At 40.1% G+C, this 23,452-nt stretch overlaps 2 protein-coding genes across 2 annotated transcripts in view; one reads left to right on the forward strand and one right to left on the reverse strand.

The window, feature by feature from the left end:
• The first annotated feature begins 2,988 nt into the window (after positions 1-2,988).
• On the forward strand, positions 2,989-14,347 carry zhx3b (zinc fingers and homeoboxes 3b). Its single transcript, XM_056243110.1, has 3 exons — positions 2,989-3,171; positions 10,476-13,879; positions 14,032-14,347. The coding sequence occupies exons 2-3, from the start codon at positions 10,636-10,638 to the stop codon at positions 14,040-14,042; spliced, it is 3,255 nt and encodes a 1,084-aa protein (XP_056099085.1). The 5' UTR covers positions 2,989-3,171; positions 10,476-10,635; the 3' UTR covers positions 14,043-14,347.
• Positions 14,348-16,912: 2,565 nt separating this feature from the next.
• The window catches only part of plcg1 (phospholipase C, gamma 1), a 55,141-nt gene continuing 48,601 nt past the window's right edge, over positions 16,913-23,452 (reverse strand). The window contains 3 exon segments of the mRNA XM_056243118.1: positions 16,913-17,252; positions 18,763-19,013; positions 19,098-19,204. Coding sequence (XP_056099093.1) covers positions 17,213-17,252; positions 18,763-19,013; positions 19,098-19,204 — 398 coding nt within the window. The 3' untranslated portion in view covers positions 16,913-17,212.

Consider the following 23,452-nt stretch of genomic DNA (forward strand, 5'->3'; position numbering starts at 1 on the left):
GTATTTTTTGTCATTGGGGTTGACATAGAGACAACTGATCATCTTTTTTTCCTTGTGTTTCTTCAAATACTTTTGGGGAAAATATGTCTTATTGGTTGGAATCAATGATTTATTCACTGCCCACTTTTGATAGGAAACATATTATGTTTGGAATGCTGTTGGACGAGAAAAGAAATGAATTTCTTGTTAATGTAATGTTGATCAGGGGCGGACTGGACATCCGGAGCACCGGTACACAAATATGTATAAAAAATTATATATATATAATATATATAATTATATATATATATATATATATAAACATTTAATAGGCACCAAGTCCAAGCCTATTCACACACACACACACACACACACACACAATGAAAAAAAAATGTTAGCATTTAAGCCACAGTACATTTTGTTGACCTTGTATCATATGTCATGGAGTATCGCAATAATATGGTATGAGTTCAGTATCGTGTATCGAATCGTGACCCGAGGGTATCGTTACACCCCTATCAGTTATCAAAGTATTTAGAAAATAATAATATTTTATCACCTCTTCAATCTGTCTTAAGGCCTAATTATTCAACAACTAGTGCTCTTCTAAAGTTGACTAACAGTGTATTTTATTTTCAGGCGCTATTTTTATTAATCTTAAGAAGGCTTTTGATCTAGGTGATCATTACTTCTTATTAGATACGCTTTATGCAGTTGGTTTGTCTCAAAATACTTTATTGTGGTTTAACTCTACAGAAAACAACGTGTTGTTCTTCAAGGGAAACAATCTGATGCATTTATCCCAGAAAGAGGCGTACCACAGGGCTCAGCGTTGGGTCCTCTTCTCTTTTCTATCTTCATTGATGATCTTCCTTTTGCGTTTTCACACTATTCTTCTCATCTTTATGCAGACCATACTGTCATACTTCAAAACCTCACTTAACTCAAATTCAAAATATTCTCTAATCAGATGTTAATGCTCTGCAAGTGTCACACAATCACGTTTGTTTGGACTCTTTGTGTTTCGTCGGACACTTATGTTCATCGATCAGCATCGTTTCATGTTCAGTTCTGTTTCAGTTCAATGGTGTCGTCTGTTGCGGACGTCTCCGTGTGTCGCTCGGTTCCTGTTCGAATTACCCGTTGGATTTATTAAATATTAGCCTATTGCATTCATCTTCTTCTTCGTGTGTTTATACAACCGCCCGTGACAGCAAGATTGGCTCTATTCTAATGCATTATTACATAGAATAGAGCTAAATCTCTATTCTTTAAATTAAAGCTAAATCTCATACCATGGTCTTTGGAACAAAGCGTATGTTTAAATTAAAATCTAATAATCTAACAATAATCTGTAATGATGGCACATACTTGCACAGAGTAAATCTAATTATATACATATAACATTTGGGCTTATGACTGGATTCCCGAATTTGGAACGAGTGTATTGTGTCGATCTAAAAATGGTTTCACATTAAACTTGCTTTGCAACTTATATTACCATTTTTGCTTTATGCGTATGTAGCTTATCAGTATGCATCTAAAGCCAATCTTTTCCCTCTTACTACAGTTTACAGTAAGCTGCAGATTTGTAATTGGATGTTTGACACACCATCGTATGATTTACTCGAATAGTCTCCGCTCAATATTAGAAGGCATCTTCACTGGTTGCAATTTATCTTCAAATGTGTAGGCCTACATTTAACGACCCTAATTATCCGCGACAGCATCTGATATCATATTCATCATATCACAAACACTCTTCACATTATGCTTTTCTTCTTGAATAGCGAAAGTGTTTGGGAAGAAAGCAGTAGGCCTATGTGTAAGGCTCCTGCGCATTGGGATAATGTAGGCTACTGGCCTATAATGTAATGGCCTTTTAATGTACGATCTTTGACTTCAAAAATGGTTTGTTTTGAAACGGGCTTTGCTAGTTTCAGATGATACAGCAATGTTTATATTTAGCAAACATTCATATGTGTTTATTCTGTAGGGATGAGTTTGTTGTTTTGAATGAGGTGACTGTTGTTGTTTTGTCTTGTGTTATGTTAACAAACTTCTGTGTATTATGACCCCATTGAAAACGAGATGATGCATCCTAAATAATACAATTTGTTACAAATAAACAAACAAACAAACAAACTAATGTCAAATTCTCTAGCCTACATGTTTGTTTCATTGTGCTTTCTAAAGACTAGCCAGAAACCTCTCTAAAGATGATTATAGGCTATTAATCATGATTATTTGATTCTCTGATGCCCTTGTTATGGTTTAAATGTATATTTATAGTAAAAAGCATTGCATACATTTGAATTGCAAATATTTTGATTTTAGTCAAGTCACCTTTATTTATATAGCGCTTTTTACAATAGAGATTGTATCAAAGCAGCTTCACAGTGATAACAGGAAAATAATACAACAAAGTTTGTTTTCTAGAAGAAAACTGCAGCATTATCAAGTATAAATCTACTCTGGGCAGGAAAATGATAGCTGAAAGTAAATATTTTTATACTTTTTAAAAGTACGTAGGATAAAAGCGTCTGCAAAATGAGCAAATGTAAATATTTTTGACATAATATTTACTTTGCTTATATAGACCCAATAATCAAGACAACAACACAGTCTCTATAAAAGCATGCATAATGTTGTTATGTACAGTCTTTATACATGAATCAATGTTTCAGGAGCCCTGTGCACAAGCCTATTTCTGCAGCATTCGTATTACCTCACTTGACCTTTAGCAAAGCCTCAGAAACAAATGACACCAGCTTAATTGCTGTTACTTCACTGTTATTTGAACTTCCCTCAAACTTTTTCACTCGTGTTTCCGTTCGCAGACATAACTTTTCACCGATGACAATGAGTGAGTCACTTCGTGTGAATCTTAATTACTCATCATTATCAGTTTATATTCATGAGCTGATCATCAGGGCTTCGGATGCCAGTGACGCATCCAGTCACATGACTCTGCTGCTGGTGACGTACGGCGTGAGTTTCTTTCCCCGTCTGTGTTTAACAGACACACTCTCTCTCACACACACACACACACACACACACACTCGACTGGACATAAACAAGAGTGAAGGGCCTTTGTGTTACACTCATCATCACTGTGTCTATCCTCCAGCACGAGCTGACTTGAGCAGTGTGTGTGTGGCAGCTGACGGGATTCGGCTCGTGCGCGCGCGGGTGAGTTTGTGTTTGACTTTTATTGTTACACATCGACGTCACAATCTTTCATTACAGCAGCTATACTGCACTGATACATTTAAACTCACTGACTGCTGCTCAGTGAGTGTGTGAGTGACTGAGTGTGTAATGGCGACAGGAAGAAGGGGTGGGGATGTAGTTTGTGGTTATGGTTTTTAATATGTGATCAGATTTCATAATATTAGTATTCATATACTCTGAAGTTGATCGGGATAACGGCACACGTGTGTGTGTGTGTGTGTGTGTGTGTGGTCAGACATGCACAGTATAGGCTATGTGAATTACTAGTGCTGAGATCATGTTCATTTAATCTGCTTTAAATGGTTTTAAATCTTAAAGTTGAATTTATCAAGTTGGTTGGTTATTTATTCAGAACTCTAAATATATGGCTGACAGTGGACACATTTTAGTCATGTTTAGAGAATGATATATAACAGAGAGGCTGATACATGAGGCAATATTTGGTAATTTTGAGATTATGGCATTGGCGATGAGTTTGACCGATAAACAGAGAAAGTTTGCCCATGTGTCAGATTTAAAATATACCAGTAGTTTGTTTATGGATGATGCACATCATCTGTTTTGAATTGTAAATGTAGTTTGGGGAAAATGATAAATTAATGTTATTATAAAATTTGACAAGTGTTTATTTAAATTTGCGATCATTAAATTGTATTATTCATACATTTTTTCCACCCTGCACCATAGCATCAGTATCTTATCAGTATCTGTCATTTCAGAAACAGTCACATTCATGAACGATCATCCACACTGAGAGATGGCAGACCGTTTCCAGTCAGTAAACTTTAGTTTAGTAGTAAAGAGTGAAATGGATAAACATCTTGTTAAATGTTTCCTGTCCTGAAGCTCAAAGCGGTCTGAGGTGAACATGCAGGCTGTGGTGTTTGATTGATGAAAACAGCAGATCTGGAGGATCCTCTCCTCCTCAGCACACGGCCACGGTCCATGTAGAAATGCTCTTTTACATGTCAAAATGACTGACATAAGGCTATAGAGTATGCAGAGTAGTGCTGCCAAATCGATTAATCGCATCTAACATAAAAGATTGTTTATGTGTGTATATACAAACACACACACATACACATACATATATGAATGTATTCATTCCTTACATGCCGTCAAACCGATTAATCGCGATTAATAGCATCTAACTTTAAAGTTTATTTTATATATATATGTGTGTGCGTGTATATATACACTACCGTTCAAAAGTTTGGGGTCAGTGAGAATTTTATTTTTATTTTTTGGAGGAAAGAAATCAATACTTTTATTTATCAAGGACAGTAAAGACATTTATAATGTTACAAAAGATTCTATTTCAAACAAATGCTGTTCTTTTGAACTTCCTATTCATCAAAGAATAAAAAACAAAAAACAAAAAAAAAACTGTACAACTGACAGACCAACAACTGTTTCAACATTGATAATAATAATAACTGTTTCTTGAGCATCAAATCCTCATATTATACTGATTTGTGAAGGATCATTTGACACTGAAGACACTGACACTGGTGATGCTGAAAATTCAGCTTTGATCACAGGAATAAATTACACTTTACTATATATTCACACAGAAAACAGCTGATTTACACTGGAATAATATTTAATACTATAACTGATTTTTGTTGTATTTTTAATCAAATAAGCGCAGCCGTGGTTAGCAGAAGAGAATTCTTTTAAAAGTATTTAAAATCGTACCGACCCCAAACTTTTGAACGGTAGTGTATATATATATATATATATATATATATATATATACATACAAACAGACACACAAACTCACAAACACACACACACACATATATATATATATATACACACACAAACAGACACGCAGACTCTCTCACACACACACACACACACACACACACACACACACACACACACACACACACACACACACACATCTATATATATATATATGCATACACTTTTATGCTATAAGCGATTAATAGATTTGACTCGTTCAGAGCTGTTACCTTGAGAGCAGATCTGTGTGTTAGGAATGACAGTCATCTGAAAATATTTGGTTGTGCTGAAGCTTTCGATATAATAGGTTTTGTTTTTATCATGCATTAACACTATTATCATTTTTCTAGTAGTGAAACCCCTAAAATCATGGGTGAACACTTCGACCAGTACAGCGTCTGTGTAAAACTGGGGGTTTAAGGTTCAGTCTTCCTGGTTTTACTCTGCTCTCCTTCTTCCCAGCTTCCAGGTGGGATTATTGCAATTCTGTCCCGTAACAAAACAGGGAAGCGCTCCCTTGGCCATGAGCGTGAAGCGTCTGAGTCAGGACGAGGCTCGGGTCCGGTCAGCAGGAGCTGGCACTGAGACTGTGGTGATGTCAGCCATTTTAGGTTGGACAGCAGAGCGCGCGCGTGTGTGTGTGTGTGTGTTGTGCCGCCATGTTTCTCCCCTCACTCGTCCATTTTTAACTGAGCCTTAACACCTTAGGTGCTGGCCACGGCGAATCTGTGCCTCTCTGCTTTTCAAGAGCACTTCAGCGACGACTTAGAAAGACGGAGTTGCTTTTGTAATACAACCAAACTGAGCAAAACATAGCAAAAAAGCCACTTTAGGTCTATTTGACGAAGAGGTCTTATTTTCAAAGCATATTGTCAGTAGAAACCCCCCCAAAAATTGGACTAAGTTTTGTGAATTCTTTACGTTACAATGGACTTTTATCACTTATTATGTGTCAGTTGAACTGCGACTAAGAAACTCGTTTTCATCCGAGTGTCAACACGCACTGATGTGCCATTCAGGACGAGGGAACGTCGTGCTGTTGACAATGAGTGAGAACAACCACACCTATCTGACACAGCCTGAAATAAGAGCAGGGCCCGCAGCCGGAAAAACAAGCCAGCGAGAGCCAGGGACCGAACGCTGTCCGCGGGCTGACCACTGTGTGTAGCAGTGCGTTCACTCAGAGAGTGTGTGTGTGTGTGTGTGTGTGTGTGGGGGGGGGGGGTTGCTATGGGGATAGTAACACACCAGTGGTGCTGACGACCCGTCTCCCTGCAGACTGGGCTGAACTTGTTGAAGGAGAGAGAGAGAGAGGGGGAATGGGGGAGGGGAGGCGAGCAGGCAAACTGACGGTGGGGTACATGTGTTTTCGCCAAAGCAAACGTACCAGATAGTGAATAGATTGTGACCCCAACTACACAAAGCCAATGTGTAACGCTTCCTCTAAAACATCCGCATGAAGATGTTTTAGAATTGGTCCGTTTAGGCGCTATTGTGTCACACAGGACACGTGATATTGTTTATTTACGTGTCCTCTAGCCAGAGAGACAAAGATATTCTGTCAGGAGGACGATAGTTGTCTAAACGCATAGGCATCAAGCATTTAATATAGTATTTATTCATACCTTTTAGTGTCAACAGATTGTTTGCTCAAGGGTAAAGGAGATCAACACTCGTGCAGACAGGTATGCGTTACATTAAGCATTGCCAAACAAGTCCATGAGCTTTTGAGTTAGATCTAGGGCTGGTTGCATAAACCGCTAAGACTAGTCTTACAAGATAGACATGAAAAATGTTTTCTTTAAGGCCGTTCATAACTTAGGCTTTATAAAACGTAGATTGGCCTAATCTGAGACCGAAAAGTAAGACTGGTTGCCCCTTGGCTTACTGTTAGTGGGTCATACTAGAACTTAAGACCATGTCTAAACACAATGGCTATGTTTATCTCAGGCAGACCCTTAAATTAATGCTACAGCATTTTATTAGCATGTCAGATCAATGTGGGTGTTTTATTCAGTAACAAATTCATAAACTTTTACATTTTTCCACTCAACATTGAACATCGGGTTGAAGTGCAAGCTTATTTTTGCCATTCGCGTTGTAGACGTGGGCTGCATGTTATAGTGCTTGCTTGTTCATGAGTTGTTGTTCATTGCTCATTCGAGAGGCGCTCGACTCCCAGGTTGACCACTCGCTAAATAGCTCATGGTGGAACATTCCAGAGTGTTTGGAGTGAGGAGGAGGAGGAGGAGATGGGGGTAACGGCTCTGTGATTGTTGGATGAGGGTGTGTGTGTGTGTGTGTGTGTGTGTGTGATGGGGGTAGGGGTGGGGAATTGGTATCAAGACAAAAAAATTCCTTGCTGAAACACCTCACTGCTTCCTGCGACAATGGCCCCTCCCCAACTTCCCAACACGTGTACACACACACACACACACACACATGCTCGCACCTCGGCCCAAACTTCCTCGCCCTGCCCCCACACGTCTTCTCGTCCTCAGGGTCTGACCCACATGATGGATGTCAGGCCCGCCCACCGCACAACCCCTTTGTGTTGGTTATCTGACCCGGCAGCGTTGGCAGGGCCGTGCCCCTCACGCAACACTCAATGGCAACGCGGCAAGCCACAATGAAGGGCATTTCCATCTGGGAAAAATAGGAGATGCGTGGCAGTGTGTTCCTCTGCGAGGATGACAAACACACGATCGCCTTGAAGTACGTGATTTAGCCTCAGAACGATCACCTGAGCCATGACTGATCTCTCTGAAGCTGCAGGAAAAGTGTATGATGGCGATGGCACCACAAGATAGGTGCTTGTGAAGTCCTGGTACTGTGACGTTAACAACATCAGACAGAGAAAAGAGTTAGATTAAAAAGTCTATTTTGAAGAGCCTTCCAAGTTGGGCCCTGGAAAAACATCATCTAAATTAAAACAAAATCATAGTGATTTTTATATGTTGCTTGTTTTAAGTTTTATATAGCCAGAAGAATACATGATTGCTGTTGAATGGCCATCAATGGAGATTAATGTGTTTTGGGTACAGATAGTGTAGTTACTGCATCTGCCAGCAGGGGCCAGCAGTTTCAAGAGGTCCAGTCTCTATATTTCCTTCCCAGCAGAGGTCCGGACAATACTTTTTTGGAATGGTTATAAATTTTCATCTGGGCAGCAGTGGTACTTTGTAAAAAATAAATAAAATAAAAATCCTAAATGGTCAAAATACTTTCTAAATGTGTGTTCTATATATGTAGTGTCAGAAACATTTTAGAAACAAACAAACGTCTATTTTTCAGAGACAAACAAATTTAAACAACATTGTCAGTTGAGCCCAACTGGATATGAAAGGTAAGATCAAGGGCCGGTTTCACACAGGTAGAGTTTGACTATGGCTTAGATATTGTAGATAGTCACAAAGCACTCTGACTATATCAAAGAGTATAAGTAGGACTACACTGCAATGCATTCTGGGTAAACTAAGACACTTTTCAAAACAAAAAACATGGCGGATGGAGTAAGCGCATTCAACCGCTCAGTGGAGTTTACCCCAGCGGGAGATATGTGTTGGTTGGAGGAGTGTAACAGTTACAAGGACATTTTACTCGGGAAATTTAGTAACAAATGTAGTAACAAGAAGAAATGTTTAATTTGGAAAATTGCTGCGACAGTTAACAGCGTTAATCCGACCGTTGAGCGGAGCGTTAAAGACGTACAGTAAAGATACAAAACCTGCTACAAGATACCAAAAAAGAAAAATTTTAAGAGGAAATATCCAAAAACGGGAGGAGGACCCCAAGAGAAACTTGAAGACACTGAAATATATATATATATATGGTGGACAGTCGCCGATGTTTTCTTTCGTCTGTTTGTAGTGTAACTGATTGTTGCTACTGGTTGCCAAGGTAACAGAGTCTTAGACCTAAGTTTTTTTTAAAGTTTTTTTGGGCTAAATTAAGTCAGTCTTTATTTTTGTGAAACAGTCTAACTTGCATTAGACTAGTCTATGTGCACATTTTAGACTTGTCTAACACTATAGACCGGTCTAAAATAGCTTTGTGAAACCGGCCCCAGATGTTTTATCAGGCTATTATTATTTTTACATTTAGATAGCTATGAATGGCAGTAGGTCATGTAACAGAAAGATACTGAATGGGGGTTCAGGGTTTTCCTCTTGAACCATTGAAGACTGGACCATTTTTATATTTTGCTTAAAACAATTATAAAAACAAACAAAACAATGTATAACCAAAACGCCCCCCTTAATGAGCAGAAAACAAAGTTAACTAGTAATTGCAAAGTTTAAGTTGTCGTTCCTTGCCATAAAAACAATTTCCCCAATTATGACATTGTTTATTATGAAATGCTCTTAACATGCTGATTAATTATGCTAAATGTAGATGAAAAAAATTTCTTGTCACAAACCTGGTTTAGTTTAACTTCTGGAGTGATATATGTATGACAGATAAAAATAATTGTTTATGCTGCGTTCTCATTTTCATCAGCGGTTTAGCAAAAGTATTTATTCTGCTGTTCACTGTGTTTTACTACTATTGGTAAAATAACTGCGTCATCTTCAGCTCTTAATGTGGCGCTTTAGCGGGAGAGAGAAGCAACGCACACGGAGAGGGCTTGAATGAAGCACGTTTGGCTTCATTCAAGATCATTACCATAAACGACCCTGAGCGCTTGTGGTGTGAACCGCTCTGTTGTTTTGATGTGCTGCTCACTTTTAAACCGTAAAATTGTGCTACCGTTGTCATTATGTCTAGGGGTTTTGGTTGGATCCAAGCCAGGGTCTGGAACTGGACCACTATTTGAGGATTCCTGGACTAAACCTTTTGATGTGGTAGAATTGGGTGAAGTTATAGTACTCCCAGAAGACTTTTCAGCTTGGTTATCTCTCATAGATCGCTCTACAGTATTCTCTTTTTGGAAACATGTTCTCATTGGTATAGATGTGCACCTCTCTTATTATGATGTGTCAAAAACCCCTTTCCCTTTGAGGGTTAACTTGCAGCTAGGAAACAGTCAAAGATTAGTGAATTTGAGAGAAGTGGCCTATATTTCTAGCAGTTTCTAACGAGCCATTAGAAGAAGAAATGAACTGGGAGTGGGTTTTTTACTGAGTTTTATTTTTTCTTTCTTGGTGAATACACTGTTAAACTTAATTGTTTGGATGTGCATACATATTGAAATTAATGTTTTTCTGACATTTTTGGTATGATCAGATCAAGCAGGTTTGATTGATAGTATGCCCTTTACTTAAACTACAAAAGTAAAAAAAAACTTTTCAGAGTGGGGATGGGTGTGAGAAGTCCCTGTAAACAGAATGAGAGGCTGTAAAAGGTTGTTTAAAAGAGGCTCAGTCATCAGAGACTGGCATAAAAGCAGCCCTTCTCTTTCAGTGAGAAAGACAAATAAAAACTGCATATTGACCAATCTTTAAATAAGTATAATAACTAAATTGATTTTGAAATCTGTGGTTGTTAAATGCTATTGTTTTTTGTCTTTACAGATTGATGTTCTGATGCTTGATACACATTGCCAATAAGGACACAGAATACTTATAATGGACTGATGATCATGTCCATCACCAAGTTATCAGCGGATGTTTTATAAGAGCGGATAACCATAAGGAATCAGGAATCTCACTGGAGACTAATTAGACAAGAACCATGGCTAGCAAGAGGAAGTCCACCGTTCCATGCATGATTCCTATAAAAACCATGCATCTGCAGGACGACTTTCAACGGGACCGACTGTCCCCTCCAACCAAGGACATTGGCTTTTCCTTCAGAGAGGAAGCAAGTGCAAAAGGCAGTGAAAGTTCGGGTGAGTCCTCTGGCCAAGAAGCAGGTGATCTCCATAAAGATGGCGGCATTTACACTTGTATGCCATGTAACTTTGAGACCCAGGACCTAAATCTTTTCCTTGATCATGTCTACAGCGGGCACCCAGATTTCCGCATTGACCCCCGTTTTCTTTGTGTGGATTGCGGGATAAGTGCTGCAAAATTTGAGGGCTTAGCTCTGCACAATGCCCGTGTCCATCCCAGTACAATAGCCACCACACTTCAGCTCAAAAAGAAGGACAGCAGGATTATTGTAGAGCAGAGTCTTTGCATGGAACCATGTGAAAGCACTAGCTCTAAAGAGACTGAGATATCCATCACCAAGACACCAATCATGAAAATGCTGAAGGGTAAATCAGAACTCAAAAGGATTGTTGTTTCTCACCCTGCCTCTGATGACCCTCCGCCCTCTATTACTAAAGCGGTGGGCAAAAATGACTCTCCTGCAGTTACAGTCACCCATGTGCCCACTATTGTTCACAGTGGAACAGCCAGCAAAGTTTCTATGCCATCAGCCATACAGATTGTTAATGGCTCTGGGGCTTTACCCATGCTGAAGACGGCTGTTACACAAGTTGTGTCTGTTGTGCAGAACACAAGTCTCATCCAACACTCTGCTTCCGTCTCCTTATCCCACTCCCCTTCATCAAGTACTAAGAATCTTCCAAAAGTGATGATCCCTCTCAGCAGCATTCCTACCTATAATGCATCCATGGACAATAGCAGTTTCTTAAAGACATCCTTTAGCAAGTTCCCTTATCCAACCAAGGCTGAGCTTTGCTACCTTACTGTAGTCACCAGGTATCCCGAAGAGCAGATCAAGATCTGGTTCACAGCACAGAGGCTAAAGCAAGGAATCAGCTGGTCTCCTGAGGAAATAGAAGATGCCCGCAGAAAAATGTTCAATACAATCATACAGGCAGCGCCTTCCAATGGCCAGCAGCAACGTCAGACCCACCACACTGCTACTCAGCCAACTATCACAGTTCTGGGCACAACTGCCATCCCTCACATCTTACAAGGTAGCCTGGTTGGGCAAGGAGGGGTGATTGTCACCCAACCGATGATGGCTAATGGGATTCAGGTCAGCAGAGCCCCTGTTGCACTAGCGGTCACACCCAAACATCAGGCTGCTGCGAAGCCTATGATGCAGGCTAGGCCCGCTGCAGCCCTGGTGGCTGATAAAGGAATCAGCATGGTTTTAGGCACTGTTGGTAGCAGTAGTAGTGGAAATTGCAGTAGTAGCAGCAGTGCTAGTGTTAGCAGCAGTTCAAGCAGTATTAGTAGTACCAGCAGCTTATGTAGCCAGGCTAGTGTAATCAGTGTTGGTGGTAGTAGCACTGCAAAGTCAAATAGCAACAGCAACGTAAAGGTCAATACAGCAGGTACTAATGCCACTTGCGTTCAAAGCAATAGTAATATTGTGAAAAGTGAGGGTAAAGGTAATTCTGAGGCTAAAAGCAACATTAACAGCAAGAGCAATAATTCATCTGCCAGTACCACTCCAACCACTACCTTGGGATCTACAACTGCAACAGATAGCACAATACCAAGTAAATCTGACTCACCATGTCCTATCTCTATGAACTCTCGCATGTTCTCCTCCTCTAACTTCCTGGATCCCAGCTTCAACAAAACCAAAAAGTCCCAGGGACAGCTGGCAGCCCTAAAGGAGAGCTTCCTTGTTAGCCAATTTCCCAATCAAGAGGAAGTAGACAGACTTATAAGCCTAACTGGTCTGTCTGTGCGTGAGGTACGGAAATGGTTCAGTGACCGCCGCTATCACTTCAGGAATCTGAAGGGTTCAAGGTCAAGTGGCGGTGGTCAAACTGTTACAGCTAGTGGAGGCATTTCCCAACTCGATACACTTGCTGCTGTAGACCTGTCAGAAAACAGTACACCCCCAGAGAGGCCCAAAACTCCCCAGCAGTCCCCTCTCAGCCCCTCACAGACTCCATCACCGCCAACCCCCTCACGGCGTCCTCCACGACCCCCGTCGCCAGATTTCACCGCTATACGGTACAAAGAGCGAGAGCCTCACCAGGTTCGTGCTTTGGAAGCCAGCTTTGCACAGGACCAAGATCCTTCTAGTGAAGAAGTTGACCGGTTAAGAGCAGAAACGAAGATGACTCGCCGTGAGATCCATGGTTGGTTTGCTGAGCGGCGAAGGAGAGTAGCGGCAGAGAAGAAGAAAGAGGAAGCTGAGAAGGCGGAAAAGGAAGATGATGATGCTGTGGGAGAGGAAGAGGTGGATGGAATACAAAAGGAAAAAACTAGCAACGAGGAGACGCATGAAGCTGAAGATTCCTCCATAGAAACACAAGAAGTCAAAGAGGAGAAACAGAGGGATGAGACCGGCTCTGAGCCGAAAGTTAACCCTATCAAGATCAATCTCAAAATGCTGAAAGTTACGGAATCTAATGGAAAAGGTGAGCCTGAGGGAAGTCAACTGATTGAAGCTAACAAGATGCCACAATCTAGCTCTCAGACAACTGTTTCTCAGGCTTCCACATACCGAGGGAAGAAAACACCCGAACAGCTCCACCTGCTGAAGCAAGTCTTTGCACGCACCCACTGGCCCGGTTGTCCCCAGTACAATGAACTGATAGCTAAAACGGGCCTACCACGACCAGAGGTGGTACGTTGGTTTGGAGATTGCCGCTATGTCCTGAAGAACGGTCAGCTCAAGTGGCTTGAGAGTTACCAGACCATGGTGGATGAGGAAGACTTTCAGAAAGCTAACATTAGTGTACTAAAGGAGCACCTAGAAACGCATGGTAAATTAGATGAGACTAAGTTGGAGGAGATGGCCAAGTCAAGTGGGCTAGGTGAAGAGTCGATCCGGCGGTGGTTTGCGAATAAGACCCCACTTTTATTGGAGGAAAGGAAGTCTGAGGACACAGGAAGTGTGATAACTGGGTCATCATCTGCAACCCCAACGGAGGCTGCTGTAACATCGCCGAATCCAGACCATGAAGACGTAAAGGTGGAGGAGTCAGAGAGCAGCCTGATCTCAAAGGATCAAACCACAAAGTCAACTATTGAAATCTCAACAAATACTACACAAGGTGATTCATTTTCTGCCAACTTAGCCATCATAATAATTACATTGTAGTTGATTTGAGGATGGGTGAATTGAAGGGATAAAAAGGAATTGGCCTTCAGATTGTCCTGTATAAAGTCATTCTTGTGTTTAATACTTGTCTGTTGTTTTTTGCAGAGTCTGACTGAAGAGGAGAGTGGATGCATGAATGGATGTGGAGAGATATCAGCCTATGGGATTACAGCACATGCGACCTTTAATTGAAGGCTTTTTTTTTTTTAAATGTCAGATGAAACTTTAACAGGAGCACTGGGGGACACCTCTTCAAAAAAAAAAAAAAAACTTCTATAATTAACTTTTTCTTTTTCACCCAAGAGTTACTAGCTGTCCCACTGTTCAATACATGGAGTGGATTATTGAAGGTCAGGACACACCCCTTCACCAGCTGCTTTTTCTATTTGGATAGACTAGAGGGGAAAACAGACCTTGGCTTCGTGAAAGTGAGACACTCATGGATGGGTACTTCTTTCCTTCTACGTCTTCTGGAGAGGAATTGCCATTTTTATGGAAATGGTGGTGTACGAAGCGTAAACTGCACAGCTCTCATTGAGCCCTTTTGTAATTCTTAAAATATGACTGACATAATTGCACCTCAGAGGTTAAGTTGTGTGCTGTAGGTGAGCATCAATACCACAGCACTCCCCCCCCCCCTGAAATGTCATTGAACGTAAAAGAAAACTGTAAAATCATTACAAAACGGATTCACCAGTGTGAACGCTTAGGCTTGTATGATTTTTACAAATATTATTTGCAGAATAAATTTAATAAAAAATGGTCGTGGATTTTCAGGCTTGGAAAAAGAAATCACCTTTTCATTGTTGAATAAGTATTTTATTCTCAGGCTTGATTATGTTTCATATGAAAAGCAAAATTAAAATGTATATTTCCTCCAATATAGCATAGGCACATTACAGAATAGGCTTGGTTTGTAAATAAAAACATTGGTAACAAAACACTGACGCAAGAAAGCATAGAAAAAGGCATACATGTCCAACAGCGGAGCTTTCGTTGATGTATATATGTATACATACACCAAGGCACATGAAAGATGATGCAAGGAATTTGCAGAAACTAATTTACAGACTGGAGAAGGGCTGCAGAAGAAAGGAAAGGGACTTAACACTAAAAACCAATTGAGGGAATGTTGGCAAATTAGGAATAAATGCAGGTGAACTTGAGTGATTTCCCTCTGAAGGGGTTTGGCCTTTTCTTTTTCAAAGCTCAGGATGTGATTATAGTCCCTGTGTCTTTCTGTAATTTTTCTAGATTGTGATTAGTGTATGGCCATTTTTCAGATACAGGAAAAAAAGAGGAATGGCAGAATTTATGCATGCATCAAAAGACGCAAGCCAGTTACTCATCCATTCAAGTTAAAATGCCCCTCTTCTCCAATCTTCAATGTATCAACATTTCTGCAAATACCCAATCAGGGGAACATACAACATTGTTACAATATAACTTTGGGAGTAAACTTCTGGAGCATCTTTTAGACTTTGATGCACAGAACCAAATAAATACTGTGACAAAACTACCATAACTTTACAGCCACAAGGTAAAAAACTAAACAAAACAAAATTTCTAAAAAGGGGGCTGCAAAGCACACGTAACCTCTGTATAATCACCTTGCTCCATAAAAACACACCTGGATCCCATGGTCAAATGGAGAGCCAGGTAAAGCATCAGTGATGGGAAAAATAATGCAACACAGCATCACAATGGCTTCTGTAATGATTCTCAGAACTACATGGCATGTGTATGTGTGGCGATCAGTAACATCTCAACCTCTACTGGCTAAACAAGAGAACTGCATGAAACTTATCAGAGCTACAATAAATATGGCCTTGATTTTACTGTACATCAACTGTAAATACTGAGGTTTAGCAGTCTTAGCCTGTTTATTAATAAATGACAAGCTGTGTTAGGGCAATACTATGGCATAATGCAAAAATAAATGACCGCTTGGCACAAGGTATACATTAAAAGAGGGAATGATCAAAAATGCCCTTGCTCTTATCCACAGTAGAGGAGAGGGGGGAAACAAAAAACATTCATATCCCAAAGATCATTGAGTCCTACTAACCATGTGTGCCGAGACAAACTTATTTGGTCCCAATTTCTTGTGTACACCCCCTGCACAGTCTACCTTTGGCTTTCTTTATACAGACACCGTGACTAAAGGTACTAAATCATACATAACATTTCCTCCCTATTTGATCTGATAAGACAATACATAATAAAAAGCCTTCAGGAACTAGACATTTCAATAGCTAAAATGTGGAGGCAGAGTACATGATAAATCACAGAAATGATTTTAGAGGGATAAAATGTTCTGAAATGAGATGGTCTAAGTTCTGCGCTGTAAACCAAACATTTCCAAAGCTCCCATAGCCTAAAAACCCCACCTGAGCTGTTTGTGAATCAACGTCCAACGGTGCAGACTGGAAACACATAAAACAAGGAGAGTGATATTGCTCTCTGCTCACTTGATGACTTCATAACTTTATTTCAAAACAAAATAAAGGCCGTTCTTGAGTTTAATGTTTAAGAATGTCTTCCTGAAGCTCAGACAGCGACGACTTTCAATGAGATCTGCCTTCTGCCCACCTAAAAAACAAGAACACGTGCATCCCGGGACACATCCAACACTCAAGTCCATCGAGAGGGAAGAGAAAGCGCGAGAAACGCAATTAAAAAGGCAAAGCCCTCATGTTAGAAACATACTCTTATAAAAAAAAAAAATACAATAACATCATGAAAGTTTAAAACAGACGTTTAAATAATACAAATAATCGATCTGAAATGAAATAAAAATGTGGAGTGAGAGGCTCTTTGAGAGCAGATCAGCTGCAACGCTTTTCTAACTGACAGCAAAATGGGGCGCACACACACACATTTATATATAAGCCAGAGACAGAGTCAGCAAAAGTATTATTACTCCATAAATGTTAACCTGGAATCGGTTTGAAAGTGATGAATGATACAGCCCCCACTGAGTCCTGAACCCCGCGTGTCCCGGAGTCAGAGCAGCCCGTCCCCCGCGCCGCAGGTTCAGATCGTAGCGAAGCAGATATTTGTTCATTTCTGTCCGTGAGCGAAGGCTCCATTCAGCCCGCGAGCCCCTCCGCCACTCGCGCGGCCCCGAGCGGGAGAGAGTCGCGGAGAGAGGGAGATCGGTCCAAAAACGCTGGCGATGACGATTTCCACAGAAACGGGTTTTTACGGCAGTCCTCGACATCATCAGCTCGTGTCGCTGGCCTTGCGTCTGCGCTGTCCATCCGTCGCGCGCTCAGCCGGACCTTTACGCGCGGTTGTCGGCGCTGACGCGAGCCCTGCGGAGCCTGCGAGGGAAAAGACATTACAATTCAACCATTTAACCCGACTTATGATCATCAGCACTAACATTGCACCACATGAACCACCCAATCAGACAGGAAGAGGCCATCGAGTAAACCAAAAGAAATCTGGGTTACACCATTTTAAGGTGTCATTGTTACAGTGTAGTTATATATTTAAGTATTGAGTAATATTAAGCAACTACATGTACTCACTTTTGGTTTAGGGTAGGATTAGGATTTGGTTGAGGGTTCGTTGCATGTAATTACGCATAATTTACTGTTATTACTACGGTAAGTACATGTAACATTTAACAAGGACACTGTAAAATAAAGTGTTACTGAAATCTGTTATAATTTGAATGTGCTGGTCTATAGGGTGGTGGTGCAGGGATGACATATTTTTGTAGGTCGAAACCTAGTTTTTTGAATGGGTTTTTGGTTAAATGCTTGACATAAGGTCTGTGGTGAACACGAGCTCTGGATATTTTCACGTTTTAAGGCCCGTTCACACTGAGCGTGACGTGATTGACCGAGAACACATTTTTCCTCATGTTTGCATTTCGTTGGTTTTCCCATTTGGCTTTAACCTCGTCCGTTGCACACGTCACACTCTTGCAAACTATTATAACTCAAACTTTCAGGGAAAATGTTTTGGAATATGTTGGAGGCCTAATGATAGTGATGCTGAAGTCATGTGCCTGTGGTGTAGCTCCTTAATAGCATATGTTTAGCTTTTGACTTCTGACGATTGCATTTAGGCTTCATAATTCATAAAAGTTGTTCATTTCTGGAGATTTATCATGATCAACAAAACAAGTAATAATAATCAGATTTTGTAGACCTGCACCACTCTATTATCTACTCTAATAACACTGATTTCAGATTCATCTGCATCAAACATCAAACAGAAATAGCAACTGACAGGCCTGTGGCCGTTTTTGAAGTGGACCAGCTCATGGACCGCAAACTAATATTTACCACAACTATATTATTCATCATCTTAAAGTCAGCATGAAATGAAAATTGCATGTTAAATGCATGTCATTGATCTTATCCTGAATAATGCATTCATGCAAGTTTAAAAAAATGTTTCACTCACAATTTATCAAAACTCGATCTTTCTGTGAAACGACAGACTTCTCTCTGGTGATGTATCCAATCACCAGAGAGCAATATTAATCTGTTCACCCGCCTATATTCTGTAAACACAACGTGCGCTTCATGGCGACTACATGCTCTGTATTATTTATTATTGTTTTATCAATATAATTATTGCACTAATTTCACATATTTTTTCTTTTAATAATTCAAGCACTTCTCAAGTACCTTTTCATATATATGGGTGTTTTTAAGGGTTTTCCAGGACTTAAATTTCAAAAGGCACTACTTGCTTTTTTAAGCACCTGGCATGAACCCTGTCTGTCGCAACGTGCGCTTCATGGCGACTACATGCTCTGTATTATTTGACAATTCAACATCTTTTTCAAAAGCAGGCTCTTTAAAGCGAACACACCTCCTGGTGTCATGGTCCAACAGCGCCTCCTGGGACACTCTGAAGTCATCCAGAGGGGACTGGTAGCGGGCCTCGAACGAGCCCTCCCGAGCGCGATACCCCAGGGCCTGCCCCGGAGACGAGGGCAGAGGGGACATGGAGGAGGTGGAGGACACGGAGCTGGAGTCCCCGGTGCGCTCGCGGCCCGCCTGCAGGGCCACGCCGATCGCCCCCGCCGCCGAGAACGGGCTCAGCATCTCCCCGTTCTCATGCTGGAGGGGAAAGAGATCGCCATTACAACACAGCACATTCACTTAGCCTACCGAACGAGGATCCTGAGGTGCGCTTCTACATACGATGATCTCATAGCCCACCCTTCCTCTGACGACGTCCATGTGCACCAGCAGGGACGCCAACTCCAGGTCCTCACTGTAGCTGTTCTTCAGCGGCACCGACCGGTAGCCTGCAGACCACAGCAGCGGCATTGGGTTTTACATTCCTTACAGGACACACTCATTTCAGGGTGTCCAATCCTCCTGCGGACTTAAAGGGATAGTTCACCCAAAAATGAAAATTAGCCCACGATTTACTCACCCTCAAGCCATCCTTGGAGTATATGACATTCTTCTTTCAGACGAACACAACCGGAGTTATATAAAAAAAATGTCCTGGCTCTCCCAAGCTTTATAATGGCAGTGAATTGCTGTTTCTGTTTTGAAGTCCATAAAGGATAAAAGTGCATCTATCCATGATTAAAGTGCATCTATCCATGATTAAAGTGCATCTACCCATGATAAAAGTGCATCTACCCATGATAAAAGTGCATCTATCCATGATAAAAGTGCATCTATCCATGATAAAAGTGCATCTATCCATGATAAAAGTGCATCTACCCATGATAAAAGTGCATCTATCCATGATAAAAGTGCATCTACCCATGATAAAAGTGCATCTATCCATGATAAAAGTGCATCTATCCATGATAAAAGTGCATCTATCCATGATAAAAGTGCATCTATCCATGATAAAAGTGCATCTATCCATGATAAAAGTGCATCTATCCATGATAAAAGTGCATCTATCCATGATAAAAGTGCATCTACCCATGATAAAAGTGCATCTATCCATGATAAAAGTGCATTTATCCATGATAAAAGTGCACCTATCCATGATAAAAGTGCATCTACCCATGATAAAAGTGCATCTACCCATGATAAAAGTGCATCTATCCATGATAAAAGTGCATCTATCCATGATTAAAGTTCATCTATCCATGATTAAAGTGCATCTATCCATGATAAAAGTGCATCTATCCATGATAAAAGTGCATCTATCCATGATTAAAGTTCATCTATCCATGATTAAAGTGCATCTATCCATGATAAAAGTGCATCTATCCATGATAAAAGTGCATCTATCCATGATAAAAGTGCATCTATCCATGATAAAAGTGCATCTATCCATGATAAAAGTGCATCTATCCATGATAAAAGTGCATCTACCCATGATAAAAGTGCATCTATCCATGATAAAAGTGCATTTATCCATGATAAAAGTGCACCTATCCATGATAAAAGTGCATCTACCCATGATAAAAGTGCATCTACCCATGATAAAAGTGCATCTATCCATGATAAAAGTGCATCTATCCATGATTAAAGTTCATCTATCCATGATTAAAGTGCATCTATCCATGATAAAAGTGCATCTATCCATGATAAAAGTGCATCTATCCATGATAAAAGTGCATCTATCCATGATTAAAGTTCATCTATCCATGATTAAAGTGCATCTATCCATGATTAAAGTTCATCTATCCATGATAAAAGTGCATCTATCCATGATAAAAGTGCATCTATCCATGATAAAAGTGCATCTACCCATGATAAAAGTTAGGGCTGTAACGATACGCGATATAAAATCGAAATCGCGATACTCAGGTCCACGATCCTGTATCGCGATGTGAGAAGGCAGAATCGCGATCACACCCCTTCCAACTCCCAGAGTTATCCTTCCTGTCCAGAACCAGGGCTCGAATTTCGGCGCGGGATTGCGGGTATTGCGCATAATTCTAATCATTCCCGCAGGTCTCCCATTTATAATGCAGGAAATTCCCGCAATCGTAATCCACACAGATAATAAAATCAAATCATTCTTTTAACAACTATCTTCCAGACGCAATTTCACAAACAGCGTGAGTGTTCAGCGGTGCCGCGCGCTCTTCTATCTCTTCTCATAATGTGTTGTGCAAGGCAAGCATCAAGCGCTGCGGCGATAATACACACTCGCGTTTTGGAGTCGGGACCATAGACTGTAAGGTCGGGACATGACGGAATATTCACTTGCACAATCGGGCCAGCAGTGCATCGTGACTGAAGTCTTTTTAAGTCTTACCAAGTCTTACCAGTTTAAACATTCAAGCGATTTTAAACTAATCAGTGCTCGCGCGCTCTCTGAGATTATTTTCTATGCGCACATTCATAGAAAATCCGCCTCAAAAACAGCTGGCTAGTAACTATTTTTCGCGGATTATATTGCTTTAGCACGCAAAATTGTCAATTTCGGTCTTTGTGAGTAGGCTATACTCTAAATATAGTCGGTTTTGTCTTTAATAAGCATAAAACGCATGCCAGTATAATGAACAGGATCCGTGCACTAGCTCTTAAAGTGACGGCAGCCATATGTGTCTGTCATTAATTTTGTTGTCAAAACAACAAAAGATGGCTTTAAGTTAAAGGAATCAGGATTAATAGCCTATGTATTTAATTTATTCAGGACTAAAATACTACCCAGTGTTATTTTTATATTTGATTACTTTATTAAGTATCTGTATATGAATACTAGTGTTAGACCTATTCAAAAACTTTTCTCTTTAATTGTCTTTATTTGTATCTTTATTCTATTGTATTTATTTGTGCTACTTTTTTCAATTTAATTAAACAATTTAAATCAAGCTTCCTTGTGATGTGTAAATTCTTAACAACAATATTACCCCATTGTAAAAATGCAATGAGCGCAAACATTTAGGCAAGATAAATGTAATAATTTTGTTTGGAAAAAATGCCCCCCCTTTCTCCCCCTCAAACAAAAAAAAATCCTCCCCATGAGAATCATCTAAAGGGGGGATTCCTCTATTAAATTAATCCTCAATTGACCGGCAACACGTCCAACATGCAGATGCATATCCTACGGCACCATCCCGAAATCAATTTAGTTGGAGTACAGAACACAGCCCAAAAGCAGCAGCCTACACTGCCTAGTATAGTTTAATAATTTGCATAGTTATTATTGTTCTTTGGTGTTTAGATTATACAGGTTTTTCCTAATGTTATTTAATAAAAATACCGTTTTTTTTCTTCTTCTCTCAAAATCTCTTTTTTTCACCACAAGCCCCGCCCCCTCAAGCCCCACCCCGAGATAGAATCGCGATACGAATCGAATCGTGGGTTTGGTGTATCGTTACAGCCCTAATAAAAGTGCATCTATCCATGATAAAAGTGCATCTATCCATGATAAAAGTGCATCTACCCATGATTAAAGTGCATCTACCCATGATTAAAGTGCATCTGTCCATGATAAAAGTGCATCTGTCCACGATAAAAGTGCATCTGTCCATGATAAAAGTGCATCTATCCATGATAAAAGTGCATCTACCCATGATTAAAGTGCATCTACCCATGATTAAAGTGCATCTGTCCATGATAAAAGTGCATCTATCCATGATAAAAGTGCATCTATCCATGATTAAAGTTCATCTATCCATGATTAAAGTGCATCTATCCATGATTAAAGTTCATCTATCCATGATAAAAGTGCATCTACCCATGATAAAAGTGCATCTACCCATGATAAAAGTGCATCTACCCATGATAAAAGTGCATCTGTCCATGATAAAAGTGCATCTATCCATGATAAAAGTGCACCTATCCATGATAAAAGTGCATCTACCCATGATAAAAGTGCATCTACCCATGATAAAAGTGCATTTATCCATGATAAAAGTGCACCTATCCATGATAAAAGTGCATCTATCCATGATAAAAGTGCATCTATCCATGATAAAAGTGCATCTACCCATAATAAAAGTGCATCTACCCATAATAAAAGTGCATCTACCCATAATAAAAGTGCATCTACCCATGATAAAAGTGCATTTATCCATGATAAAAGTGCACCTATCCATGATAAAAGTGCATCTATCCATGATAAAAGTGCATCTATCCATGATAAAAGTGCATCTACCCATAATAAAAGTGCATCTATCCATGATAAAAGTGCATCTATCCATGATAAAAGTGCATCTGTCAGTGATAAAAGTGCATCTATCCATGATAAAAGTGCATCTATCCATGATAAAAGTGCACCTATCCATGATAAAAGTGCATCTACCCATGATAAAAGTGCATCTATCCATGATAAAAGTGCATCTATCCATGATAAAAGTGCATCTATCCATGATAAAAGTGCATCTACCCATGATTAAAGTGCATCTATCCATGATAAAAGTGCATCTATCCATGATAAAAGTGCATCTACCCATGATAAAAGTGCATCTATCCATCATAAAAGTGCATCTATCCATGATAAAAGTGCATCTACCCATGATAAAAGTGCATCTATCCATCATAAAAGTGCATCTATCCATGATAAAAGTGCTCCACACGGCTCCAGGGGGTTAATAATAATAATAATAATAATTCATCACATTTAT

Source organism: Rhinichthys klamathensis, unplaced genomic scaffold (genome assembly GCF_029890125.1).
Source record: "Rhinichthys klamathensis goyatoka isolate OS25496 unplaced genomic scaffold, OSU_Roscu_1.1 h1tg000025l_1, whole genome shotgun sequence".
Classification (NCBI taxonomy): Eukaryota; Metazoa; Chordata; class Actinopteri; order Cypriniformes; family Leuciscidae; genus Rhinichthys; species Rhinichthys klamathensis.

What these genes read in the sequence shown, in the direction of transcription:
- zhx3b (XM_056243110.1), top strand. Translation starts at nt 10,636, where the DNA reads ATGGCTAGCAAGAGGAAGTCCACCGTTCCATGCATGATTCCTATAAAA.